The 23,939-nt window shown below is 59.7% G+C and overlaps 1 protein-coding gene across 2 annotated transcripts; it reads left to right on the forward strand.

Moving 5' to 3' along the window:
• Positions 1-11,309: 11,309 nt before the first annotated feature.
• Positions 11,310-23,734, forward strand: HELZ2 (helicase with zinc finger 2). 2 transcript variants are annotated; one of them, XM_081033803.1, is made up of 19 exons: positions 11,310-12,022; positions 12,319-12,502; positions 12,583-12,690; positions 13,056-13,573; positions 13,658-14,299; positions 14,867-15,650; positions 15,863-15,938; positions 16,011-19,734; positions 19,879-20,009; positions 20,100-20,231; positions 20,307-20,468; positions 20,551-20,698; positions 20,805-20,921; positions 20,996-21,188; positions 21,304-21,438; positions 21,584-21,802; positions 21,955-22,111; positions 22,219-22,386; positions 22,469-23,734. In XM_081033803.1, the coding sequence occupies exons 1-19, from the start codon at positions 11,673-11,675 to the stop codon at positions 22,591-22,593; spliced, it is 8,073 nt and encodes a 2,690-aa protein (XP_080889929.1). In that variant the 5' UTR covers positions 11,310-11,672; the 3' UTR covers positions 22,594-23,734. The 2 variants fall into 2 exon arrangements, with proteins under 2 accessions (XP_080889929.1, XP_080889930.1); XM_081033804.1 differs by having other exon boundaries at positions 19,879-20,231.
• Positions 23,735-23,939: the final 205 nt, after the last annotated feature.

The following is a 23,939-nucleotide window of genomic DNA, read 5'->3' on the forward strand; positions in this document are numbered from 1 at the left end:
TTGGTGTTGGACGTTCTGTGGGTTTGGACACGTGTGATGTCATGTCCCCACCACTACATTGTCACACACAGTAGTTCACTGCCCTGAAAGTACCCTGTGCCCCCCTGTCCATCCCTCCCCCCTCTGCCCCTTGGAATCCACCGGTCTTCACTGTCTCCTTGGTTTTGTCTTTTCCAGAAGGTCGTGTAGTTGGAATCACACCGGTGCAGCCTTTTCTGATTGGCTTCTCTCGCTTAGTCACGTGCATTTAAGGTTCCTCCGTGTCTTTTCATGGCCCGACAGCTCATTTCTTGTTAGTGCTGAGTAACATTCCACTGTCTGGATGGACAGTTTGCTTATCCATCACCCACTGGAGGACATCCTGGTGGCTTCCAACTTCTGACGATTGTGCATAAAGCTGCCGTAAACGTCCGTGTGCAGGTTTCGTGTGGACAAGCTTCCAGCTCCTTCGGGTAAATACCAAGGAGCCTGATTGCTGGATCCTAGGAGTATGTTTAGCTCTGTAAGAAACTGCCAAACTGTCCTCCAAAGCGGCTGCCCCGTTTGCTTTCCCTACAGTGACTGAGGGTCCCCGTGTCCCCACGTCCCCGCCGGCGTGTGGTGTCGGTGCTCGGGGTCGTGGCCGTCCTGACAGGGGTGCAGGGCTGTCGCGTTGCCTTAATTTGCGTTTCCCTGATGACGAGATGGGGAGCATCTTCTGTGCTTATTTGCCATCTGTGTGTCTTCTTGGGTGAGGTGTGCTCAGGTCTTCGGCCCATTTTTTAAATCCGGGTTTTCATCTTCTTATTATCGAGTATTAAGAATGCTTTGTATGTTTTGGAAAACAGTCCTGAATCAGATGTGTCTTTTGCAGATATCTCTCCCATCTGTGGCTTGTCTTCTCATTCTCTGGATATTTGTCTTTCGTAGAACAAAAGTTTTTAATTTTAATTAAGTTCAGCGCATCCATTTTCTCTCTCACGATCGCGCCTTTGGTGACGTATCTAAAAAGGCATCGCCAACCCCAAGGTCGTCCGGGTTTCTCCCGTTTTCCTCTAGGAGTTTTGTGGTTTTGCATTTTGCTCTCAGGTCCGGGGTCCATTGCGAATACATTTCCGTGAAGGGTGTAAGGTCTGCGTGTGGATTCGTCTTGTTGCACGTGGGTGTCCAGTGGTTCCAGCAGCGTTTGTTGAAGAGACAGTCTTTGCTCCTTTGTCCGAGGTGAGTGGGCTGGACCGTGTGCGTCTGTTTCTGGGCTCCCCAGTCTGTCCGCTGATCTGTCGCCTGTTCTTTCACCGGCCCCGTGGTGTCTCGGTTACGGCGGCTTCAGACTGAGTCCTGAAGCCCGTGGCGTCAGTCCTTCGCCTGGCGCCTCCCTTACAGTAGTGTGTCAGCCGTGCTGGGTCTTCTGCCTTCTCTGCGTGTGACGGTCAGCGTCCGTCTGTCTGGGTCCGCACAGTGACGGGCTGGGGTCTGTCTGCATTGCCTTGAATCTTCAGATCGGGTTGGGTGCTTTATGTGTTTTAGGGTTAGGTTATCAGCCATATAAGTGTTCATGGTCGACACAGCTTCTAGGTTGTGTTTGTGAAACAGGTGGCAACACATTTTAGTGGGTTGTGAATTCAATTAAGAAGACTGTGTTTTCTTAAACATGGAGGAGCAGAATACAACAGAACAGAGTGCATCTCTTGCAGTAAAAGTAGCACTTTGGGAAACTTTAGTTGCAGAGCCCAGTCAAAAAAGTTTGAGAAACACTGTTTTCTGGTGGATTCCTTCTTTCATTAAATAGTGTTCTTTCCTGGTCCTTTTTATTTGGTGGGTTGTCTGAAATTAATGTTGCTGTGTCAGCATTTATCGATTTAGTGTTGGTCTGTAGATGCCCGGCTTATCTTTTTCTTATATTTCTAACCATATTGTGTCTTGGTACATCTCTGGTGAGTAGCAAGTTGCAGCTGTATTATCTTTCTTTTTTCAAAGTCCACTTGGTGACTCAGTCTTCCGGTCGTAACTCATGGTGACCCATGTCTCCTGCTAAGTTGTCAGATGGGCTGAGTGTTTGCGAGTTTTCTTTCCTCCCTGCTTCCCTACAGTGTGGATGACTCTCGGCTCTCTGCTGTGGTGTGTCTTTACAACATGTCCACAAATTCTGACACTCCTCCCACAAAAGCTGGAGTCACGTTCCCCCCTTGATGTGGGCTGGCTTGGTGACTCACTTTTAATGACTAGGATGTGACAGGCGTCCTGCTGTGTGGCTCCCGGCTGGACTGGGAGAAGGTGGCTGTTTCCACCTATACTTCTCATTCTCCCGTGTCTGTCCCTCTCTGCTTCTGTGTCTGTCTCCCAACAAGCCCGCACTGCAGCCTGAGCTGCCATGTTGGAGAGACCAGGTAGACATAGAGCAGATGCTCGAAGGCCCCCGCCCCGGTGGAGAGAGGAGCCTCAGATGGCCAAGCCCCTGAATCTGAATCTTCCACTCGAGGCTGCAGACAGCTCTGCCCGCTGGTCCCTATTGAAATGACCTACAAGGCTCAGGAGTGTAATAGATGCTTGTTTCATGTTTACGTGACCCATCTAGAGTTAAAGTTGTATAATGGGAGCCAGGGCCTCAGTTCACATCTTCCTTGCTATTTGCTGCCGTCCAGCGCCATCTGCGAGAAGCTGGCCCTCCCTGCTCCTGCCCGGTATGTGTAGGTCTGCCAGACACTGGGTTGCGGGACAGGGATCACCCCAAGCCAGCCCTGCACCCGCTGTGCAGTAAATTTTCCAGCACCATGGATTTCCTCTTGAGGCAACAATGCTGCAGGCACAGGGTGTGAGCCAGCCTGGCTGGGAGGTGACAGGAGGGAGATGACAGGAGGAAGTCCCAGAGGCTGCGAGGGTGGACTTGAACCTCTGGCGTCAGGAGCTGGCCACGTCCCTGTGTTCCCAGGAGGAGACTGCAGCTCTGGCCGAGGCCCCGCCTCCTGTCTTGCTCCATCTGGAACCTGCGCTGTGCTGACCCCGCGGTGGGTGGGGGTCAAGGCGGGTGCGCCATGGGTGTGGGGGACAGCTGCCCCCACATGGTGGGGAGCGCCCATACCCTGCCTTTCCTCCATCCTGAGTGTGGCCCCCTCCCACGGGTCATTCCCAAGAGGTGCCCAAGTCAACGGGGCTGGGGCAGGGAGGAGGGGGGAACGACACCCAGAATGACAGAGCTAGAGGGCCAGCAAGAGACAGTGACACTCAGGGGACAGGGGAGGAATCCCCCAATCCCTGACAGGTCACCTCAGGAGGGGAGGGGTGGGCTGGTGACTCCTCCCTAGGTGATTTGGGGACCTTCCTAAATCTTTACCAGGTCATCTCATTTCCACAACGCCACACCCCCCGGGCAGCCTCCCCCCAGGGCCTGGTCTGGGGGCTCCAGTGGGTCAGAGCATGGGGAGGGGTGCACAGGTGGAGGCAGGAACCCAAGGTGCAGGCATGGACGCTACTGGGCTGTGGGGTCAGGACTGGGAGAGAGCAGGGCCACTGCGTGGACCTTATCGAGGCCTCCAGAACAGGAACCCCTTCCTGGCCCCCATGACCTCCCCATGACCTCCCCATGGGGAAGGACCATTCTAAGTGGTCCTGTGGCTGTGCCCCTCCCCCCGGCTAAGCTGGGACCCTCCCACCCTAGACTCAGTCAGCCCCGAGCTCCAGGCCAGGGTGTGACCTTGTGACTGGGTGGGAGGGCCCCTGGGTGGGTCCCTGGGAGGGTGGGTCATTGAGTAGAGGACCTGGTAGTAAAGTTCTGCTCAGGTGAGTGGTCAGCAGAGGCTGCTAGGACCAGCTGGGTGGACCTGGCCAACTAACCCATTTACGCCCAGACAGCAACTCCACAGCCTGCAGAAGGCCTGCTGAAGGAAGGTATTTGGGGCTTTTCCACCCATTCTGGGTGATGGTGGGGGCCGCAGCGGGGAGGGGCCAAGACTTATTTACTGGAATATGCTGGGTGAGGAAGGCCTGGTCTTGGTGGGGATGGAGGTGGCAGCTGCATGCTTTATTTACTTTTAATTTGATATACTTTCAAACACACAGAACTTGCAAAAATAGTGCAAAGACCTTCTATGTCTTTTTCATCTAGATTTGCTGATCGCTTACATTTGGTCCCCTCTGGTTTGTCATAAACTACTTCGAAACCACCCGAGGGTAGGGTGTCCTCCACCCGACACGTAAGTGGACGCTGCCCGGGAGCAGGGACTTGTCAGTTATAGAAGATGGTCATCTGCCAGGAATGCAGTAATGTTCCTGATCCCCAGGCCACCTTCGAACTGTGCCCGTCCCTCGTCCCACACTCGTGTGATCCCAAGTCCCTGGGAAGCTGTGATGCTTTGCGGCTCATGGCCCGTCAGTGTGCTCCAGGCTGCCTGCCTCCTCAGCCCTTCTCCGTCCTCACTACCTCGACCTTTCGAGGAGCAGTGGCTCACTGTGTAGGGTCTGTGGTGTTTCCTGGTGATGGGTTGAAGTTTTGCTGTTTTGGCTGGAACCACAGGTGGGGACTGTGCCCTCGGTGTGGCCGCCTGGGCTCAGCAAGACAGCCTGTACTGCTCGGTGATGTGGGCCCTGACCCCGTGGCCCAGGGGAGTCTGATCAGCTCTCCACTGCAAAGTCACAGTCTTCCTTTGTCACAGGAGGTATCCTGGGAGACGCTCTGAGACCCCGTGCACATTCCATCACCATTGTAACTGTGCTGGTTGCATTCAGTCTATTCCTGAGCAGTTTGGAAAGGACAGCTGTGCTCCTAACCCAGAGGGATGTGGACACAGGGAGCCAGGAATACACTTGATACAAAATCAAAGGTACAAAAAGGTAGAGGAAAAAAGTAATTCTCCTCCTGTCCCAGCCACAGTTTACTACTGATTTCTGTAGCTGACTTTTTGCACCTTATGTCTTTTTCAATTCTTTGTTTTTTGCTTTTTTTCTTGTCTTTTTTTTTTTTAACTGAAGGTGCATCCTCTTTAACAAGTTGTCTTGAAAAAAACATTGCAGAACATCTGCGATGATTCCTTCCAAGTTACGGCTTGGAGTAGTCCCTGGCACAGGGCAGGGGTGCCAATCAAAGAAGGTGGATGCCAGGCCCGAGGCCCTGGGCTCAGGCCTGCTGTCCTGGGTGGGGGCAGCACAGGCTGCACTCGGCACCGCCAGCCTCCGCAGTCTCACAGGTGGAAGGGTCTATGCCCTGTCCCTCTGATGAGCGCCACCCCCTAGTCCCCCAGTTGGCCTTTCCTGGTCTGAGAAGTGACAAATATCATCTCTGTAGCTTGCATTTACCCCAGAATGCGATCTCACTAATTGAGAGCCTTAGCTGTGACAGGAAATGTAATTGGTGTGTGTGTGTGTGTGTGTGTGTGTGTGTGTGGCTTTGGACTATGGCTTTTTCCTCCATAAATAACTGTTTTATTTGTGTTGGGTGAACTTGTTAGTGCTGTACTGCTGAGACGTGCTTAACAACTGGCTGTCCCAGAAGAAGAAACGCAAGGACTCGCGGAGTTTGTCGACTTCATGGTGTAAGCATTTCCATCAGGACAGAGGTCAAACCGCCAGCCCCAAGTCTGGCCTGAGCCATGCTGCTGCCAGGGCTGCCCTTCCCCCCCCCACCGAGATTGCCAAAAACAAACACACAGGTCCCCACATCACACCATGGTTTCTGCGGTTACCTCGAGGGTTGATTGGTTCTTTTATTAAAAGCTCTGATCCAGCTGCTGTTTGATTTGCTGTCAGGTGATGGGTAGACATCCCCCTGCCCATTTTTGTTTCAAGATGCCAACCAGTTGTTCTACAGAATTTTTTTAATAAACCGTCTTTCTCCAGTATCTGAAGGGCATCTGTCATCAGGTATGAAATTCCTGTGTGCATTTCAGCCTGTTTTTGGACTCCCATCCTCCCACCTTGGCTTGCTTGCCCATTTCTGCTGCAGAACCACACTCTGCCAGTCACTTTACTGTGTTTTAAAGTGTGGTGGGGCTAGTATCCTCCGTTCCTTTTTCTTTTTGAATTAATTGAGCTGTGACTACATGTACCACGTGTAAGTTTAAGGTATCTACTGTGTGGCTTTGATACGTTTCTAATTGATTGACACCACACTGTTAGCCAGCACAGTCTGTCTCACACACTGAACATTTCTTTTTTGTGGTGGGAACAGTTACAACCTAGTCTTAGCGACTCTGGCTTTTGTAACAAAGTGTTGTTGGCTGAATCCAGACTTCATGTGCTGGTGGCTAGTCTGTACCTTACGTAACATCCCAACCCCACTGTGTCTGGTACTTTTTCCTCTCTATTTTGAAGAGTTTGGCTTTTTCAGATTCCATATGTAAGCAATATCATACATTTGGCTTTTTCTCACTGAGCATAACACCCTGGAGGTCCATCCATGTTGTCACAAATGGCAGGATTTCCTTCTTTCTCATGGCTGGATAGGTGTGTGTGTGTGTGTGTGTGTGTGTGTGTGTGTGTGTGTGTGTGTCATCTGCTTTATCCTTTCATGTGTGGACAGACAGATACTTTCCATGTCTTGGCTGTTATGGCTAACGCTGCCATGAGCACGGGGGGCACATACCGCCTGGAGACCCTGATTTCATTTCCTTTGGATAAACACCCAAAACTGGGATTGCTGGATTATATAGTAGTTCTATTCTTAATTTTTTGAGGAACTTTCACACTTTTCCACAGTGTCTGCACCAGTTCACATTCCCACCAACACTGTATGAAGGTTTCCTTTTCTCCACTTCGTTGCCAACACTTTTTTGTCTTTTTGATGATGGCCATTCTAACAGGCATGAGGTGATATCTCATGGTGGATTTCATTTGCATTTTCCTGATGGTGAGTGGCGTTGAGCAGCTCTTCAAATGGCCATCTATATGTCCTCTTTGGAGAAATGTCTCTTCAGGTTTTTGCCCATTTTAAAAATTAGATTCTTTGGGTTTTGCTATTCAGTTGTATGAGTCCTTTATATATTTCAGATATTAACCCCTCATTAGACACATGATTTGCAAATTTCTTTTCAATTCTGTAGGTTTGTCTTTTCAATTTACTGACTGTGTCCTTTGCTGTGCAGAAGCTCTTTAGTTTAATGCAGTCCCACTGGCTTATTTTCGTTTTTGTCACCTTAGCTGCTGGTGTCATATGCAAGGACTCCTTGCCAAGACCGATGTCTAGGAGCTTCTCCCTGTTTTTTTTCTGGGAGTTTTATGGTTGCAGGCCTTACATTCAGTCTTTGATCCATTTTGATTTAATTTTTGTGAGTGGTGTGAGACAGGCCCCGGTTTCATTCTTTTGCATGTGGTTATCCAGTTTTCCCAGCACCATGTGTTGAAGAGCCTATCCTTTCCTTATTGTGTCCCTGGCACCTCTATCAAAAAGTCGTTGACTGTGTAAGTGTGGGCTATGTCTGCACTCTCTATTCTGTCCCCCTGGCCTATGTGCCTATTTTTATGCCAGTGCCACACTGTTGACTACTGTAGCCTTATAATATAGTTTGAAATCAGGAAGTGTGATACCTCCAGCTTTGTTCTTCTTTCTCAGGAGTGCTTTGGCTATTTGGCGTCTTCTGTAGTTCAAAATAAATGTTAGGATAGTTTTTCCTATGTGTATGAAGAACACATTCCTAAAACAATTTGAGGAAGAGGTGACATCTTTAAGTAATGTTATGTCTCCTCCAAGAATGTAGCTGTTCATTCCATTTTGCATGGTGTTCCATTGTGCCTCTCCGGGACTGTCCATTTTCTTGCATGCTTTTTTTTTTTTAATTAAAGTTTATTGGGGTGACAATGGTTAGTAAAGTTACATAGATTTCAGGTGTACAATTCTGTATTACATCATCTATAAATCCCATTGTGTGTTCACCACCCAGAGTCAGTTCTCCTTCCATCACCATATATTTGATCCCCTTTACCTTCATCTCCCTCCCCCCAACCCCTTTACCCTCTGGTAACCACTAAACTATTGTCTGTGTCTATGAGTTTTTGTTTCTCACTTGTTTGTCTTGTTCTTTTGTTGTTTTTGGTTTATATACCACATATCAGTGAAATCATAGGGTTCTCTGCTTTTTCTGTCTGACTTGTTTCACTTAGCATTATACTCTCAAGATCCATCCATGTTGTCACAAATGTTCCTATATCATCTTTCCTTAACCCATTGTGTATATATACCACAACTTCTTTATCCATTCATCTATCGAAGGACATTTTGGTTGTTTCCATGTCTTGACCACCGTAAACAAAGCTGCAATGAACATTGGAGCACACGTGTCTTTATGGATAAATGTTTTCAGATGTTTTGGGTAGATACCCAGGAGAGGGATTGCTGGCTCATATGGTAATTCTATCCGTAATTTCTTGAGGACCCTCCACACGGCCTTCCACAGCGGCTGCTCTTGCATGCTTCTTGTTAGGCTCGTCTGGGGTACTTTGTCGCTGCTTGTATTTACCAACTGTTCTCCTCTGTTCTGTTCAGTAACTTGCTGTTTGTCTCGAGGCTCCTGGCTCCTGGCACGATTATGAATCGCCTGCTCCACTTGCTTCCTGACTTAAACAGGAAGCTTCCGTATTGTCCTTCCCAGCAGGACGCTGACCGGCCCGAGATAGATGCACTTACTGTTTCAGGGCCCGTCTTGATGCACCAGTTACCTAGTGCTCTGTAAGGAATGCCTCCAAAGCTTGGTGGCTTAAAAGCATAATACACATTTCTTATCTCACCCACTTCTTATTTCACAGTGGGGGTGTCATGGCTGGCGGCTCAGGCTTGGGGTGTCTCAGCCCCAGTAGTCAAGCTGGGGCTGCAGTTGTCTGAAGGAGGGTCCGTTTGCAGGTGACACACACACCTGGCTGTTGAGGCAAGAGGCTTCGCTTCCTCCTGGCCTGGGCCTCTGCACTGGGCTGAGTGTCCTCACAAGCTGGTGGCTGCCTCCCCACAGAGCAGCGATCCAGGAGAGCAAGGCGGCAGCACGCACGACAGGGCCTCAGTCATCACACCCCGTCCTTTCCACCAGGTCTGTTGGTCACACAGCTCGGTCCCTTTCAGTGCTCAAGGGGACCGTGCCAGGACGTGAATCGGGGAGGTGGGGCCCACTGGGGTCAGGTGTATGATGGTGGGGGTCGGGTGCTTTGTTATCAGGGAGCCGCTGAGCCTTTGCCAGTGACTAGGGTGCATCTGTTTTCTCACGTGGGGCTGAGGGTGGTGTCTGCACAGGGGGACCCAATGCAATTAAGCTGCAAAGCACACCCCGCTTGCTCATCCTACAGTGAAGAATTGGGACCTTCCCTCACTCTTTCTAAGCCGTGGGGCAGCCCAGACACCCTCCCTGCGTTTTAAGGGCTGGGTACATTACAGCCTCCCCAGGTAAGAAGACAGTCCCCAGGTATGGCCCTTCGCAGGTAAGAGGGCAGGTCCCCTGGGACCCAGACTGGCTGGTGCATTTTAGGGGGTGGGGCTGTTTTGGTGGGGGCCGCCCCCAGCTCAGCCCCTCCCCCCTCCCAGCACGATCTCCTTCCGCATCAAGCACCCTCCTGCACGGACCCCGAGTCCGCTGAGGACTGTGTGGGTGGCAGAGCTGCCCTGCCGGTCGGTCCACGCTCCCCGGAGGAAAGGGGTGCTGCGGCCACCCCCTCCCGCCACGCTGGTCACACTTCTCGCCATGCTCTGGTTTCCAGGCAAATTGCCCAGGGTCGCGCGCTCCAGCATCTGGGAGCCGGGCGCCGGTTCGAATCCCGCGGGCAGTGGTGGTGCGGGACGGGCGGGGACCGCGGTGGCTGGGGCGGCGCCGGGAGGGGGGCGGGGCGGGGGCAGTGAGGTAATTTCCGCGCTCGGGCGTCAGAGGTTTGAGTCACCCCCGGGGCAGAATCGAAAGTGATCGCGCGGCGGGCGCGGCCGAATGGGGGGTAAGCACGGGGATGCGGGGTCTCGACTGTGGGTGGCAGCTGCCAGCGCCCCCTCCCCACAGTCGGGCCTCGGGGGGACCCGGGCGCGCTCCAGGGAGAGGCGGGGTGGCGGCTCCGGCTGCAGGCGGTGCCAGTGGAGTAGGGGGCTGGTGCGCGGGGACCCCCACCACGGCGCGGCGGGGCCAGCAGCCCGGGTGCTGACTCAGCGCCGGGCTTCCCCTCAGGTCGCCCTGCAGCCTGGTCACCCCGACCCTGGCGGCCCGGCAGGGAGCACCCGCTGGACCCCACGTCCCCAACCCTTTGGTGTTGTCCTCAGCAGCTGCAGCTGCTCCTGTCTCTGAATCCCCATCGCGTTTGGGGACCTCCTGCCGCCCCCGTCTGGAGGGGACTCCAGTTCTCACTTGGAGTAATCAGGCTTTCCACTCAGGGCTGACCGCAGATCATTTCCTTCTTACACATCATCTTTGTGTCGCCCTCAAAGTTTTTCTTGAAAGTTTCCTTTAGAGGAAACGGGCAGTGTTTGCAGAAGCCAGTTCCCCCTTCTGGGCCCAGCTGGCTGGGGAACCCCCAGAGGCACCGCCTGGCAGGGCCCCTCTGTGCAAGGTTCTGCTGCTGTGTTCTCCGGACATCCCCACTGCTCCCATGGGAGGCACATAGTCCCCGTCCAAACAGGCGTGGGTGGGGTGCACCGGCCCCAGGAGCCAACTGTCCCTTCACAGAATGGGGGGTGCTGGGGGAGCCCTGCGAGTCCCTGGGCCTCCAGGGCTCCTGTTGCCAGGGCAACCTCACAGCCAGCTGGCTGCTTTCGAGAAGGACCCAGAGACCCTTCAGAAGGGGAGGGGTCTGGGCTGGGTCAAGGTCAGTGGGGCTAGCCTCCTTGGACCTAACCACTCATCCTCTCCTGTCCTGTGAGGAGAAATCTCCTGCTGCTCCGCTTTCTCAGCCCCTTGCGGAGGGGGAGGCTGTATCTGAGCCCCCACCTGGAGGTGGCAGCCCTCCTGGCCTCAGGGCCTGAGCTTGCTCTCTGTGCTTCCCGTCCCAGACTTCTCTTCCAGGGTGAACGGCCCCAGCGGACCCTCTGAACCTGTGAGCCTCAAATGCCACCCCGCAGAGTCAGGCCAGCATCGGAGATGGCGTCCCCCAGGTCTGGCCCATCGCCCAGCGGTACCACAGCCACCCAGGAGCCAATTCTGGCCAAGCTGTGCGCCCGGCTGGATCTGTGTCTGGGCTGCTCCCGCTGCACACAGCGCCTCAATGAGAGCACCTACGTCTGGCGTGCAGTGGAGCACAGCTGCACCCATGAGATCCTGCTGGCTCGCTTCAAGCAAGCCGCCAAGAGTAGGGTCTGGCGCAAGGTGGACCCCCGGCCCAGCTTCCCACGGCCCGTCCGCTACCAGGTCTGCCGCTACTACCGCCCTGGTCAGGGCTGCCGCCGGCACCACAACCGGTGCACCTTTGCCCGCAGCCCCGAGGAGGCGCTGGTCTGGACCTTTGAGCGTGAACACAACGTCCGCCGCCTGCGGCTAAAGGCTGCGGTGCAGGGTGGCAGGGCCCATGGTGGACTGCATGGCCCTGCAGGTGCCATCCTCACGGAGTTTGGTGGCCACTTCCAGCTGCTCTGCTCCCACTGCTTCCGGCACTGCCCTCCCCGCCTCTGCCCTGTGGACCCCCAGGGCCAGTGCCCCAAGCACGGAGCCTGCCCCTCGCTCCTGACCCATGTGAGCTCCGAGGGCCGTCGCAAGCAGCAGGTCACAGAGGTGCGGCCACGGCCCCCATATGGCCGGAGGCTGGCCTATTGCATGTTTGTGGGGCGCGGGCGGCCATGCCGGCATGGGGTATCCCGCTGCCAGTATGCACACAGTGCCGTGGAGATGGCAGTGTGGGAGGCTGAGCAGCTGGGTGGGTTCCAGCGGGGGGACCTGCTCACACCCCCAGCCCCCAGGGGAGACAGGCACACAGCCCGCCACCGCCAGCCCCCCACAGTCCAGCTGTACTGCCATGCCTGCCTGGTCACCTGCCACTCCCAGGAGGCCTTTGAGAACCACTGCTCATCTGTGGAGCACGCACAGATGGTGGTCTTGGACCAGGCTGTGTCCTGGGAGCACAGAAGCCCGCCCACGGGGCTCTCCACCTTCGAGCTCTGCCCCAGGTAAGGACAGTCAGGCAGGGCTTGGGGAAGGAGAATGAACCCACCTTTAGCTACAACCAGGGATTACTCTCTGTGAGACCACCTGGCACCTCGTGGGTCTTGGGGGAGGTGGGGGGAAGCTGGTCCCAGGCCGCTCGTGTCAGCCTTGTCTTGCGGGCACGGAAGTGGACAGGATGGAGCGGGTCCCGCCAGTGCCCTGCTCCCGGCCTGGAATCTGTTCTTGCCCACCCCCCATAGGCCTGTTTTGGGCTGAGGGTGCCTCACCCTGCATGGCCTGCTGGCCTCCATTCCCCCAGGCCCGACCTCTGTGAGTATGGGGACGTGTGCACCAAGGCACACTCAGAGCAGGAGTTGCAGGAGTGGACACGGCGCGTGCAGACTGTGGAGCTGCGGGAGCAGGAGGCCTGGCGGGAGGGGCTGGTGCCCTACAAGGCGCGGCTGCTGGATGAGTACCAGCGCAGCAGCACCGAAGTCCTGGTGGTGAGTGGGGCCTCATGAGTGGGCAGGGGCAGGGCAGGCAGGGCCAGGGCCCCTGACGACAGCCTGGCTTCCCTGTGCAGCTGTCTGAGAATGTCGATGGCGTCTCCGTCACCTGCAGCCAGCCCCTGATGCATCGGGCCCAGGAGAAGAACATTGAGCACAGCTGGACATTCATTATCCACTCTGAGGTGAGGGGCAGCATAGCCGCGAGACAGCTGGAGCCACTGCCCTGCACAGCCTCCCCGTGTGTGCGTGCTTGTGCATGTGTGCACGTGCATGCGTGTGTGAGTGTGTGTGTGCGATGTCTTCCCATACCCTTGGCCTTGCTTTGTCTGGCAGAGCCCCCCATGCTGCACGCTCACCTCACTCAGCATCCGTGAGGCCTACGCAGGCTCTGTGGCCCCATCTTGCAGAGACAGCCATTGAGGTTCAGAGAAGCTGAGCGCTCTGGTGGGGTCACAGCCGGGAATTGAAGCGGGCCAGGGCTGTGTTAGCCGGGACCCCGATGGGAGGGCTGGCGCCCGGGGTCACTCACCATCCAGTTTCTCCCCAGGAGCCCCTGCAACATGTGGCCCTGCTCAAGCAGGAGCCGGGAGCAGCCTTCTCACTGGTGGTCCCCCGCCTCCCTCCGGGCCAGCTGTACGCACAGGGGGAACGCTTCTGCGTGCCCAACCACCCCACAGAGTTCCGGGTGGGGGTGTGTGTGCAGAGCGCCTCCTTTGGCACCTTCGAGCAGTGGGTGGTCTTCGACTTTGGCCGCCGGCCGGTGCTGCTGCGGAAGCTGGAGTTGCAGCTGGGCCAGGTGCACTGCCCCGGGCTCTCTGGGACACCGGCGCCCGGCCACCGTGAGGAGCTGGAGCGTTGGCACACTGGCAACCGCCATGTGGTGCCTGGCGTGGAGCGCACAGCGGAACAGGCAGCCCTGATGGCCAAGTACAAGGTGCCAGCCCTGGCCCTTGAGTTCCAGCGCAGCGGCCCGGCCCCGGGTCCCCTGTCCCACACCAACTACCGGCAGAGAATGCACCACTTCCTGTACGAGGAGGAAGCTGCCCAGCAAGAGCTGGTGGCCAAGTGAGCAGGGGCCGGCGCGCGGGCAGGGCTGCAGGGCCGGCCGCAGGGCTCTGGCCCGGGTCAACTGAGCCATGTCGCCCACAGGCTCAACCTCCGGGGCCCCGTGTCCCTGAAGACGGCGCTGCAGACACCAGCCCTTGGCATGCTCTTCCCGCCACTAGGAGCCCTGTATGCCGAGGTCCCCATCCCCTCCTCCCTGACACCTGACACAGACCAGGGCTTCCTGCTGAGCCGGGCTGTCAGCACGGCCCTCGTGGCCCCCGTGCCCGCCCCTGACCACACGGTGTTCGAGGTGCAGCTGGAGACCCGGGCCAGCTCCGAGCAGGCACGGTGGCTGTTGCTGCCCGCGCACTGCTGTGCGGCCCTGGGGCTGCAGCCCGAGGCCAGCCCTGTGCTGGAGGTGCAGTTCCAGATTGACCCGCTGACATTCCGCCTCTGGCACCAGGCAGTGGACGCGCTGCCCAGTGAGCGACTGGTGGTGCCCAACCTGTCCACCTGTGCCCTCCCCCGCCCCCGGCCCAGCCCACCAGCGCTGCAGGGCAACCGCAAGCAGAAGCTGGCTGTGGAGTTCATCGCGGGCGGCAGCCCTGGGGGCAGGCAGCCCGTCGCCCCGCTGCTCATCTACGGCCCCTTCGGGACAGGCAAGACCTACACATTGGCCATGGCCTCCCTGGAGGTCATCCGACAGCCCCACACCAAGGTGCTCATCTGCACGCACACCAACAGGTGAGCCCAGAGCCGCTGCTCCCTGGGCCCAGCTGAGCTGCTGTGGTGGTGTCACCCCAAGAGAAGAAAGGGGACCTGGGGTCTGGGGCTCTAGCTGCTTCCTAGGTTCCCTACAGGGCCGGGAGGCCAGTGCTAGAGCAGACGTCCCAGGGCTGCCTGGCCAGTGGTGGCGTGAGCCCAAGCTGGGCACAATGGGCCCGTAGTGTGTCCCTGGGTGAGTCCCAGCCACTCTGATCCTTGGGACTCTCCCTGACAGCCAGGGAGTCTGGACTGAAAGGGCCAGGGGACATGTGTGCTTAGGCCTGGTGCAGAGTGCCGTGTGGGAGGGGGACTGTGCGTGTCCCGCCGGGCTCTGGGCGGGGTGGAGTGGGGGGTACATGTGGCCTGAATCCCCAGCACTTCCCGGGCCAGGATTTGCCCTTGTTCTTAAGAGAAAGCACATCTACGCTCTGGGGGCTCGGACGTGGGTATGTAGCCGCCTTTGAATTCCCAGCATTCGCAGGGCTGGGCACATAGTAGGCGCTTTCGCACAAGCCGCCAAGGCCCCATGTGCCCTCTCCCCCACAGCGCGGCCGACATATATATCCAGGAGCACTTCCACAGCTATGTGAGCAGCGGCCACCCAGAGGCCAGGCCGCTGCGGGTGATGTACACCGACCGCCCGCCGAGCCAGACAGACGCAGCCACGCTGCGCTACTGCTGCCTGACCGAGGACCTCCGAGCCTTCCGCCCACCCACGCGCGCGGAGCTGGAGCAGCACCGCATTGTGGTAACCACCACGTCGCAGGCCCGTGAGCTCGGGGTGCCCGCCGGCTTCTTCTCACACATTCTCATCGACGAGGCCGCCCAGATGCTGGAGTGCGAGGCCCTCACCCCACTGCGCTATGCCCCGCTGGGCACTCGGGTTGTGCTGGCCGGCGACCACATGCAGGTCACGCCCCGGCTGTTCAGCGTGGCCCCGGGCCGGGCGGCCGGGCACACGCTGCTGCACCGCCTGTTCCAACACTACCAGCAGCAGGCGCACAAGGTGGCCCAGTGCAGCCGCATCATCTTTCACGAGAACTACCGCTCCACCGAGGTCATTGTCGCCTTCGTGTCACGCCACTTCTATGTGGCCAGGGGCACCCCCATCCACGCCAGTGGCAAGGTCCCGCGACACCCCCGGCGCTACCCGCTCATGTTCTGTCACGTGGCCGGAAGCCCCGAGCGTGACATGTCGATGACCTCGTGGCTCAACGCGGCCGAGGTCGTCCAGGTCACCGAGCAGGTGCAGGAGATCCACGACAGCTGGCCCCACTGCTGGGGCGGCCGGGAGCAGCGGCACATCTGCGTCGTGTCCCACGGTGCCCAGGTAGGCCCGCGCCCACACAGCTCCTCCCCAGTCCCGTCTGGGGCCTGGGGGCCCGTGCCCCCGGCCGGGCCTCCTCGCCTCGGTCTCCCCGTCTGTGAGAGGGGCCCAGGGCGATGTGCACGTGAGCTGTGTGCTGGCACCAAGGGTGGCTGTCGTGGGGCCGTCACCGCGCACCGAGCACTCACGGGCCCAGCCGGGTCCTGTGTCTCCAGGTGAGCGCGCTGAGGCAGGAGCTGAGGAGGAGAAACCTGGGCCAGGTGTCTGTGGGCAGCTTTGAGATCCTGCCAGGTGGGTGATGGGTGGTGGGCAGGGTGGGGCTGGCCCCAGGCACACGCGCAGCCTGACCACACCCCCTTGCAGGGCGGGAGTTCCGGGTGGTGCTGCTCAGTGCAGTGCACAGCTGGCACAGCCTGCGGAGCCCAGGGGCACCCGGCCTGGAGTTCTTCACAGACGCCAGGGTACTCAACACAGTCATGACCCGTGCCCAGTCCCAGGTGGTGGCCATAGGTGACGCCATGGCCCTCTGCTCCTTTGGGGATTGCAGCAAGCTCTGGAAGAGCTTCATTCGTGAGTGCGTGGAGCATCGCAGCGTCTGCCCTGAGAGCCTGTCGCTGGAGCAGATCGAGCAGGGTGTGGTTCAGAGGCAGCGCTGGGCCCGCTGCCTGCAGCCTGCGGCCCCACCAGCAGAGAGAGCTGTGGCAGTGGTGGCCAGGGACATTGGCCCAGAGGAGGAGAAGGCAGGGGACGCAGCCACAGAGCACGCAGCGGTGGCGCAGGTGGAGCCAGAGGCTGTGGCCGAGGCCGAGGGGGGTGCAGTCCTGCCGCAGGCCTCGGAGGCAGGAGATGAGGCCACACAGAAAGCAGAGGTCATGGGGTATCAAGCAGTCGGGGATGTGGCATCGGCAGGGAACTCGGCGGCCACAGAGAGCGAGGACCCTGGGGACCCCGAGGACGCTGAGTCTGACTTCTGGCCCTCTAACTGGGAGCTGAACACCGACGACCCCATCCTGCAAGAGCTCCTGGATGAGAGCCAGAACGTGACCGTGACCGTCCGGGAGGACGGGCTGCTGGAGACCGTTGCCAGGCCTGCATCCCCACAGCAGGCCCGGCAGTACGTGTCCCTGCCGCGGGCCACACTGCGCCACCTGCTGCGCCTGGAACCAGAGAGGCATCACCGGTGCACCTTCATGCCGGAGACCTTCGAGCGGGCGACGGCCATCCCGCTGGATGACACAGGCCCTGGCCCCATCCTGGTCAGGGGCCGCTTGCACTGCGGGATGGCCTTCACCGGGGACGAGGTGCTGGTCAAAGTCCTTGGTGGTGACAGGGGTCCTGCCGGGCGGCTGCAAGGCCGTGTGCTGGGTGTGCTGAAGAGGAGACGCCAAGAGCTGGCGTTCGTGTGCCGCATGGACGAGTGGGACCCACGTATCATGACCCCCATCGACGGCTCCGTGACCAAGATCTTCGTGGCTGACCTGAAGGACCCACAGCGGGTGCCCGTGCACTGTCTCCAGAGGGGCCGCCTTCAGCGGGTGACAGAGGAGTGGCTCCCTGCCCAGGCCTGGCGCCGCCGGCTCTTCTGGGTACGCGTCGTCCTGTGGCGGGAGCGCTTCTACTACCCGTTGGGCGTTGTGCTAGAGGTGCTGCCCGAGGCCACCACCTGGGAGCAGGGCCTGCGCATCCTGGACCTCGAGTACGAACTGCGGGAACCCTCGTCGGACCCGGCTGTGGTCTCCAAGGTACTGCAGAAGTACCGCGCAGAACTGGGCCGTGCGCCCAGCTGCCGGGAGGACTGCCGTGGCTTCCTGACCTTCACCGTGGACCCTTGGGGTGCCTGCAATCTGGACGACGCCCTCGGCGTCCGGGACCTGGGCCCCAGGTACGAGGTGGCCGTGCATATTGCCGATGTGGCCAGCCTTGTGCCGAGGGACGGGCCGCTGGACGTGGAGGCCCGCAGGCAGGGCACCGCATTCTACGCCCCCGACCGGGCACCGACGCCCATGCTGCCGGCCAGCCTCTGCCAGGACGCACTCAGCCTCCTGCCTGGCCAGGACCGCCTAGCCATCTCCCTCTTCCTTACCTTTGAGAAGGGCAGTGACCAGCTCAAGAGCCTGCGCTTTGCGCCCTCCGTGATCCGCTCCAGCCGCCAGCTGTCCTATGAGGAGGCTGAGCAGGTGATCAGGGAGCATCCGGGGGCCGGCCTCGAGCTGCCGGAACAGCTGGACTCTGTGGACGCCTGCGTGGTGGCCGCATGCTACTTTGCCCACGTGCTGCGCCAGCGTCGCCTGCAGTCCGCCTGCTACTATGAGCAGCCAGATGAGGACAGCGAGCTGGGCTTCCGTGCAGCCCACGCCATGGTCAAAGAGTACATGATCCAGTTCAACAGACTGGTGGCCGAGTTCCTGGTGGGCAGCGAGCACACCCAGACGGTCACGCCGCTGCGGAGGCAGCCCACGCCCAGCAGCCGCCAGCTCGAAGCCCTGAGTGAGAAGCACGGGCAACTGGTGCCCCTGTCACTGCACCTGCGCCACCACCTGCATGGCCGCAGCCCCCCCGCCCCGCAGCTTCACCTACTGGCCACACTTTGGAGGCACGTCCAGCTTGCAGCCCACGCAGAGGATGCCGGCCGGCTGGTGGACCTCATTACCACGGATGACATGCACCCCTCGCTGGCTCCTGTGGGCCTGGATTTCCGCAAAGCCCTGGGCCGCTCCACCTTTGGCCGCTCCAGCCAGGGCGATCAGCAGCCGGCCAACCACTACTCACTACAGGTGGACTGGTACACCTGGGCCACCTCACCCCTCCGCAGGTACCTGGACCTGGTGCTGCAGCGGCAAGTCCTGCTGGCGCTGGGCCAGGGGGGCCCCTCCTATTCTGCCAGGGACATCGACGGGCTCTGCCACGACTTCACCCGCCAGCACTTGCGCGCCCAGAGCTACCAACGCCAGGCCCGCAGCCTGCACCTGGCCACGCGGCTCAAGGCCCAGCCACGTAACAAACTGGGCTTCACAGTGGATGTGGAGGAGGGCGCCCGCTGCTTCAAGCTGTTGTTCCCGGCCAACCGGGAGACCCTGCCCGACCTCTGCCCGGTGTACTACCGCTGCCTGCAGCTGGCTGAGCACCCCCACAGCCTGGCAAGCCGACCCGGCCTGCAGCTGGTATGGCGGCGCCGCATTTACTCGGTGCAACTGAATGGGCCATGCCCCCCACTGCCCGGTGCCCTGCTTGACCCGCACACACGGCCCATGGACGCTGCCCTGTGGCAGCAGCTGCTGGAGCTGGTGGAGGAGCAGCGGTGGCCGGAGGCAGCTGCCCTGGTGCGGGGGTGGGGCACTGCGGAGCCGCCGGGGCGGGAGGTGGGGCGGGTAGTACGCAGCCGCTGTGGCCACTTCGTGGAGGTGACCCGGGAGCTTGGCAGCGGGGACGTGCTGCAGGTGCAGCTCAGTGCCACCCTGCAGCGGGGTGTCCTCGCACCAACCCTGCAGCTGTGGACCGTGATGCCTGGTGTCAGCCTGTGTCTGGAGCACGTGGAGCGGCCAGGCGACTGCTTCTCAGGCCACACGCCCCAGGCGGGGCAGGACCGCTGTGGCAGCGTGGAGGACTACTCCCGCGTGTGGGCACCGTTCTGCTCCCTGGAGGCGGCCACCAACACGGTGGCTGAGAATGAGTCCATCACGCTGCAGCACGTGACTGTGACCTGGGATGCAGAGCGCGCGGCCCCTGGGCAGCTACAGGGCACCTTCCGCCTGGAGCCCGCCTTCCTCCGCGAGCACGGCATTGACATCAGCTGGGCACACTGCTACCTCTGCGTCCGGCTCGAGGGGCTGCCGGCCCCGCCCCCCATCGCACCCCACGGGCCCAGCAGCCTCGGGCCTGTCCTTAGCATCGACCCCGACACGTACACCTGGGTGGCCCACGGGCTGACGGAAGACTGGGACTCAAATCCAAAGGACAGCCGGCAAGAGGCCCCCAAGCAAGTGCATTTCTTCATTCAACACATGGCCATGGAGAAGGTTCCGGAAGAGGTGCTGAGGCCTGGCGCCCAATTCACCATTGAAGTGCTGCCCAAGCAGCTTCCCGACCTGTGAGTGGCTTCCATGGGGTGGACAGGGAGTGTGACAAGTCCGGGCTTCCTCTTCTGGGAGAGGGTAGCTCATGGGGCAGCAGCCCCTCCCTGGAAGGGTCCTGTTGGTGTTCCAGTGTCCATCTTCACCCCATCTGCCCCCAGCCGCAAGGAAGAAGCCGTGCGTGAGCTGGAGAATTCATCCCCGCTGGTAATCAGCATTGCCCTGGGCCGCGCCCTCCCCCTGCCCCGCCACCCTCCACGCCACCCAGCTGGCCAGCAGCCCCTCTGCAGAGGTAGGTGGCAACCTCCGGCCTCTTGTGCCCCTGCCTTCTACCTGACCCTGCCCTGCACCAGAGCTCAGGGAGGCCTGGCCCCTCCCTCAGGCACCCCCCACAGGTTCCTGGAGCGACAGAACTTTGACATCCCTGGAGGCCGCCATAAGTTGAACCCCAGCCAGACCGGGGCCGTCAGAGAGGCTCTGAAGAAGCAGTTCACCGTCATCCAGGGCCCGCCAGGTAGGGCCACATTCGGGGTGGGGGGCGCACAGGCCGGCCGGTGGGGGCTCTGTCCACCCTGTTCTCTGCCCACAGGCACGGGGAAGACGGTGGTGGGCTTCCACATAGTTTTCTGGTTTCACAAGTTGAACGAGGAGCAGGGGCTGGCCCGCAGCCCCCCCAGCAGGGAGAAGATGCTGGGGGGACCCTGCATCTTGTACTGTGGCCCCTCCAACAAGTCAGTGGACGTCCTGGCAGGTGCACTGGGTCGGCCATGTGGGGGCTCTGCCTGGGGGTGCTGGGCCCAGCAGACAGTGTCTCACACTCCGACTGCCCCCAGGTCTGCTCCTGAGCAAGAGAGTGGAGCTGAAGCCCCTTCGCGTGTACAGCGAGCAGGCTGAGGCCACCGAGTTCCCGGTGCCGGGCGTGAGCAGCAGGGGCCTGTTCAAGAAGAGCTCTAGGGAGGGGAGGCCCAACCAGAGCCTCAGGTGCGGCCTCTCAGCCGTGCGTCCATATGCCTGTGTTTGGGAGGAGGTGAGAGGCCTGAGTCTTGGGCAGGGGGCAGCACGGCTTCACAGAGGTCTCCCCCACCAGGAGCATCAGCCTGCACCACCGGATCCGGCAGGCCTCCAACCCCTACGCCACAGAAATCAAGGCTTTTGACGCCCGGCTGCAGAAAGGGGAGGTCTTCTCCAAGGAGGACCTCAACTCGTGAGTGGCTGGGGCCGTGGAACTGTGTCCTGGCATGGGGGGGTCCCTGGATGACCAGATGGCATCCCCCACAGGTATAAGAAGATCCTGGGGAAGGCCCGGAAGTTCGAGCTAGACCGGCACAGCGTCATCTTGTGCACATGCTCATGTGCGGCCTCGGCCACCCTCAAGAACCTGGCCGTCCGGCAGATCCTTGTGGACGAGGCGGGCATGGCCACGGAACCCGAGACCCTCATCCCCTTGGTGAACTTCTCTCAGGCTGAGAAGGTCGCTGGGCGTGGCCTCACCCCTGGGGTGCAGGGAGCACAGAGGTCTGCGGCGTGGAGGGAGGCGACCACTGTGGGCCTGGGGCGGTCAGGACCGCGCCTGTCTGTCCCTGCAGGTGGTTCTCCTCGGGGATCACAAGCAGCTGCGACCTGTGGTCAAGAACGAGCACCTGCAGAGCCTGGGGCTGGACCGGTCTCTCTTCGAGAGGTACCACAGGGACGCCTACATGCTGGACACACAGTACCGCATGGTGAGCCGTCCCAGCCCCGCACCGTCCTAGGGCTGGGCATGCCGGAGCTGTGGCAGCCTGCCCCCAGCCTCCTTCGTCCAGCCTGGCCTCCTGGGGCTACAGCAGGGACAGGTGACCTGTCCCTGGCTTATGTCCTTCCTTGCAGCACGAGGGCATCTGTGCCTTCCCCTCCATGGAGTTCTACCAGAAGAAGCTGAAGACCTGGCAGGGCCTGAGGCGGCTGCCCAGCGTCCTAGGCCATGCCACAAAGGAGAGCTGCTGTGTCATCTTTGGTCACGTGCATGGCCACGAGCAGAGCCTGCTGGTGTCCACAGATGAAGGGAATGAGAACTCCAAGGCCAACCAGGAGGAGGTGAAAGAGGTGGTGAGTGTCAGGTGCACCCTTCTGGTGCCCCTTGGTCAAGGAGGGCATCCTGGAGGAGGTGGCGGAGGAGTTGAAAGCACAGGGGAGGCCCTGGGACCCTGGGTGGGAGCGGCACCAGGGCCGTCGTTGCCAGCCCCGTCTCGGTTCTTCAGGTCCGCATCGCCAAACAGCTGACCCTGGACAGGACGGTGGACCCCAAGGACATTGCCATCCTCACGCCCTACAATGCACAGGCCTCCGAGATCAACAGGAAACTTGCACAGGAGGGTGTCACCGGAGTGACAGTGTGCTCCATCACCAAGAGCCAGGGTGAGACTGGCTCTGGGGCAGGGCTCTGGGTGTCGAGTCAGGAGGGTGGGCGCCAGCGGCAGGGTGAGCAGCACCGTCCTGTGGCCTCACCATGCCCGGCCCCCCAGGGAGCGAGTGGCGCTACGTGCTGCTGAGCACCGTCCGCTCATGCCCGGAGAACGACTTGGACCAGCGGCCGACTAAGGGCTGGCTGAAGAGGTTCCTGGGCTTCATCGTGGACCCCAACCAAGTGAATGTGGCCATCACCAGGGCCCAGGAGGGACTCTGCCTCATCGGTGAGGGCTGCTCCCTCACCGCGGGGCTGGCGGGAGGCTGCTGGCGGCGGGCCGGGGTCCACCACTGAGTCCTCTCTCACAGGGGACCACCTGCTCCTGCGCTGCTGCCCCCTGTGGCGCCGGCTCGTGGACTTCTGCGAGGCCCAGGGGAACCTCGTACCTGCCAGCCAGGTGCAGGTCCGGAGGAGGCCAGCTGTGTCGTTGTGAAAGCTCCTCACCTGTCCACTGCCCTCAAGCTGCCCGACGGCCAGAAGTCCCACACGGTTCCATGCTGACTGCCTCGGCAAGTCCCACTCCGCGGAATCCCATGTGCATTCAGTGGTCACTGCCAGCCACCGTCCAGCCACTGTCTGGCCACCCTCACCTGCCGAATGGGCAGGGGTTGTGGCAGCTGGCCGTGGTGCTGCACAATAACCAGCTTCTGGGGTCAGCTTGTGCCCGGCCGGGAGCAGGCCAGGTGCCACCCTGCTGCCGTGTACATGAACTTGGGAGGGAGGGGGGAGGGTCTGTGGATGCCCACCCTCCATGCTGACCTGCTTTTGCTGCCACATTGGTAACAGAGCATGTCGGGGTGTGGGTGGAGACCCCGGGAACAACGGGACACCTTCTGGTGTCGCTGGGAAGGGTTGGAGTAAGGAAGCAAACCCCACTGGGGCTGCACTTTGGATGCTTCTTTGGATACCATCCCGATGACCGTGAAACTCAACTTTCTTTTCTATTTTTAAATAGACCAAAAGTCAGTGTCTTTTTTACTGCAACACGGTCCTCAGCCCAGACTCAGGGCAGAGGCTTTCCTGGAAGTAAGGGCCTTTTCTTTGCCATCACTGCCCTGTGTCCCTCAGGGGCCACCCATGCTGGCAGGAGAAAGGCAGCTGAGAACCAGGGCCACAGAGCCTTGCTGGGACCCGCCCCTCCTGGCCCTGCAGTGTGTGCAATACTCCCACGGGTGCCGGGGCGCTGGGATCGCGGCCCCTCCAGGATAGGCTGTCTTGTGCTTCCGTCCTGGGCCCCGCCTCCCCCAGGCCTGCAAGGCTGGGGCCCTTCACCTGCCCCTCAGGATATATCTGCCCTGCTTCCATATCTGCCCAGCCCACCCTGAGGTATCTCTGACCCGGGGTTTTAGTGCAATTCACTGTCCCCACAGGCTGGGGGATGCTGCAAAGAAACTGTTTGTGGGTAGGGAGGCTTTCCCCAACCTGTGGCCTGGCTGCAGGCCTGTGGGAAGGACGTTCTGTGTCTGTCTGATTCTAAAGCTTTCTACACATTTCTACATTCCAATTTTGTATCTCTTGCAGTCTTCTGTGATTCAAATTAATTTTATTATAAAGACTGCTTTCAATGCTTTTTCACCTCTGTGTGTTCTTGAGGTCTGACAACGGCGGGAGGGGGGGGGGCCACAGAGGGTGGCCCTCCCTCTTGCTTTGCATTGCAAAGTGGCTGTTGAGGCTGACAAGCCTGTTGTAGCAGATGCTGGATGGGGAGCATGCTGAGGGGTACCAGGGCTCCACATCTGAGGACACAGCTGGCAGGCTGACAGTCAACTGCCAGGACAA

This window comes from Rhinolophus hipposideros (assembly GCF_964194185.1).
Source record: "Rhinolophus hipposideros genome assembly, chromosome: 22".
Taxonomy (NCBI): domain Eukaryota; kingdom Metazoa; phylum Chordata; class Mammalia; order Chiroptera; family Rhinolophidae; genus Rhinolophus; species Rhinolophus hipposideros.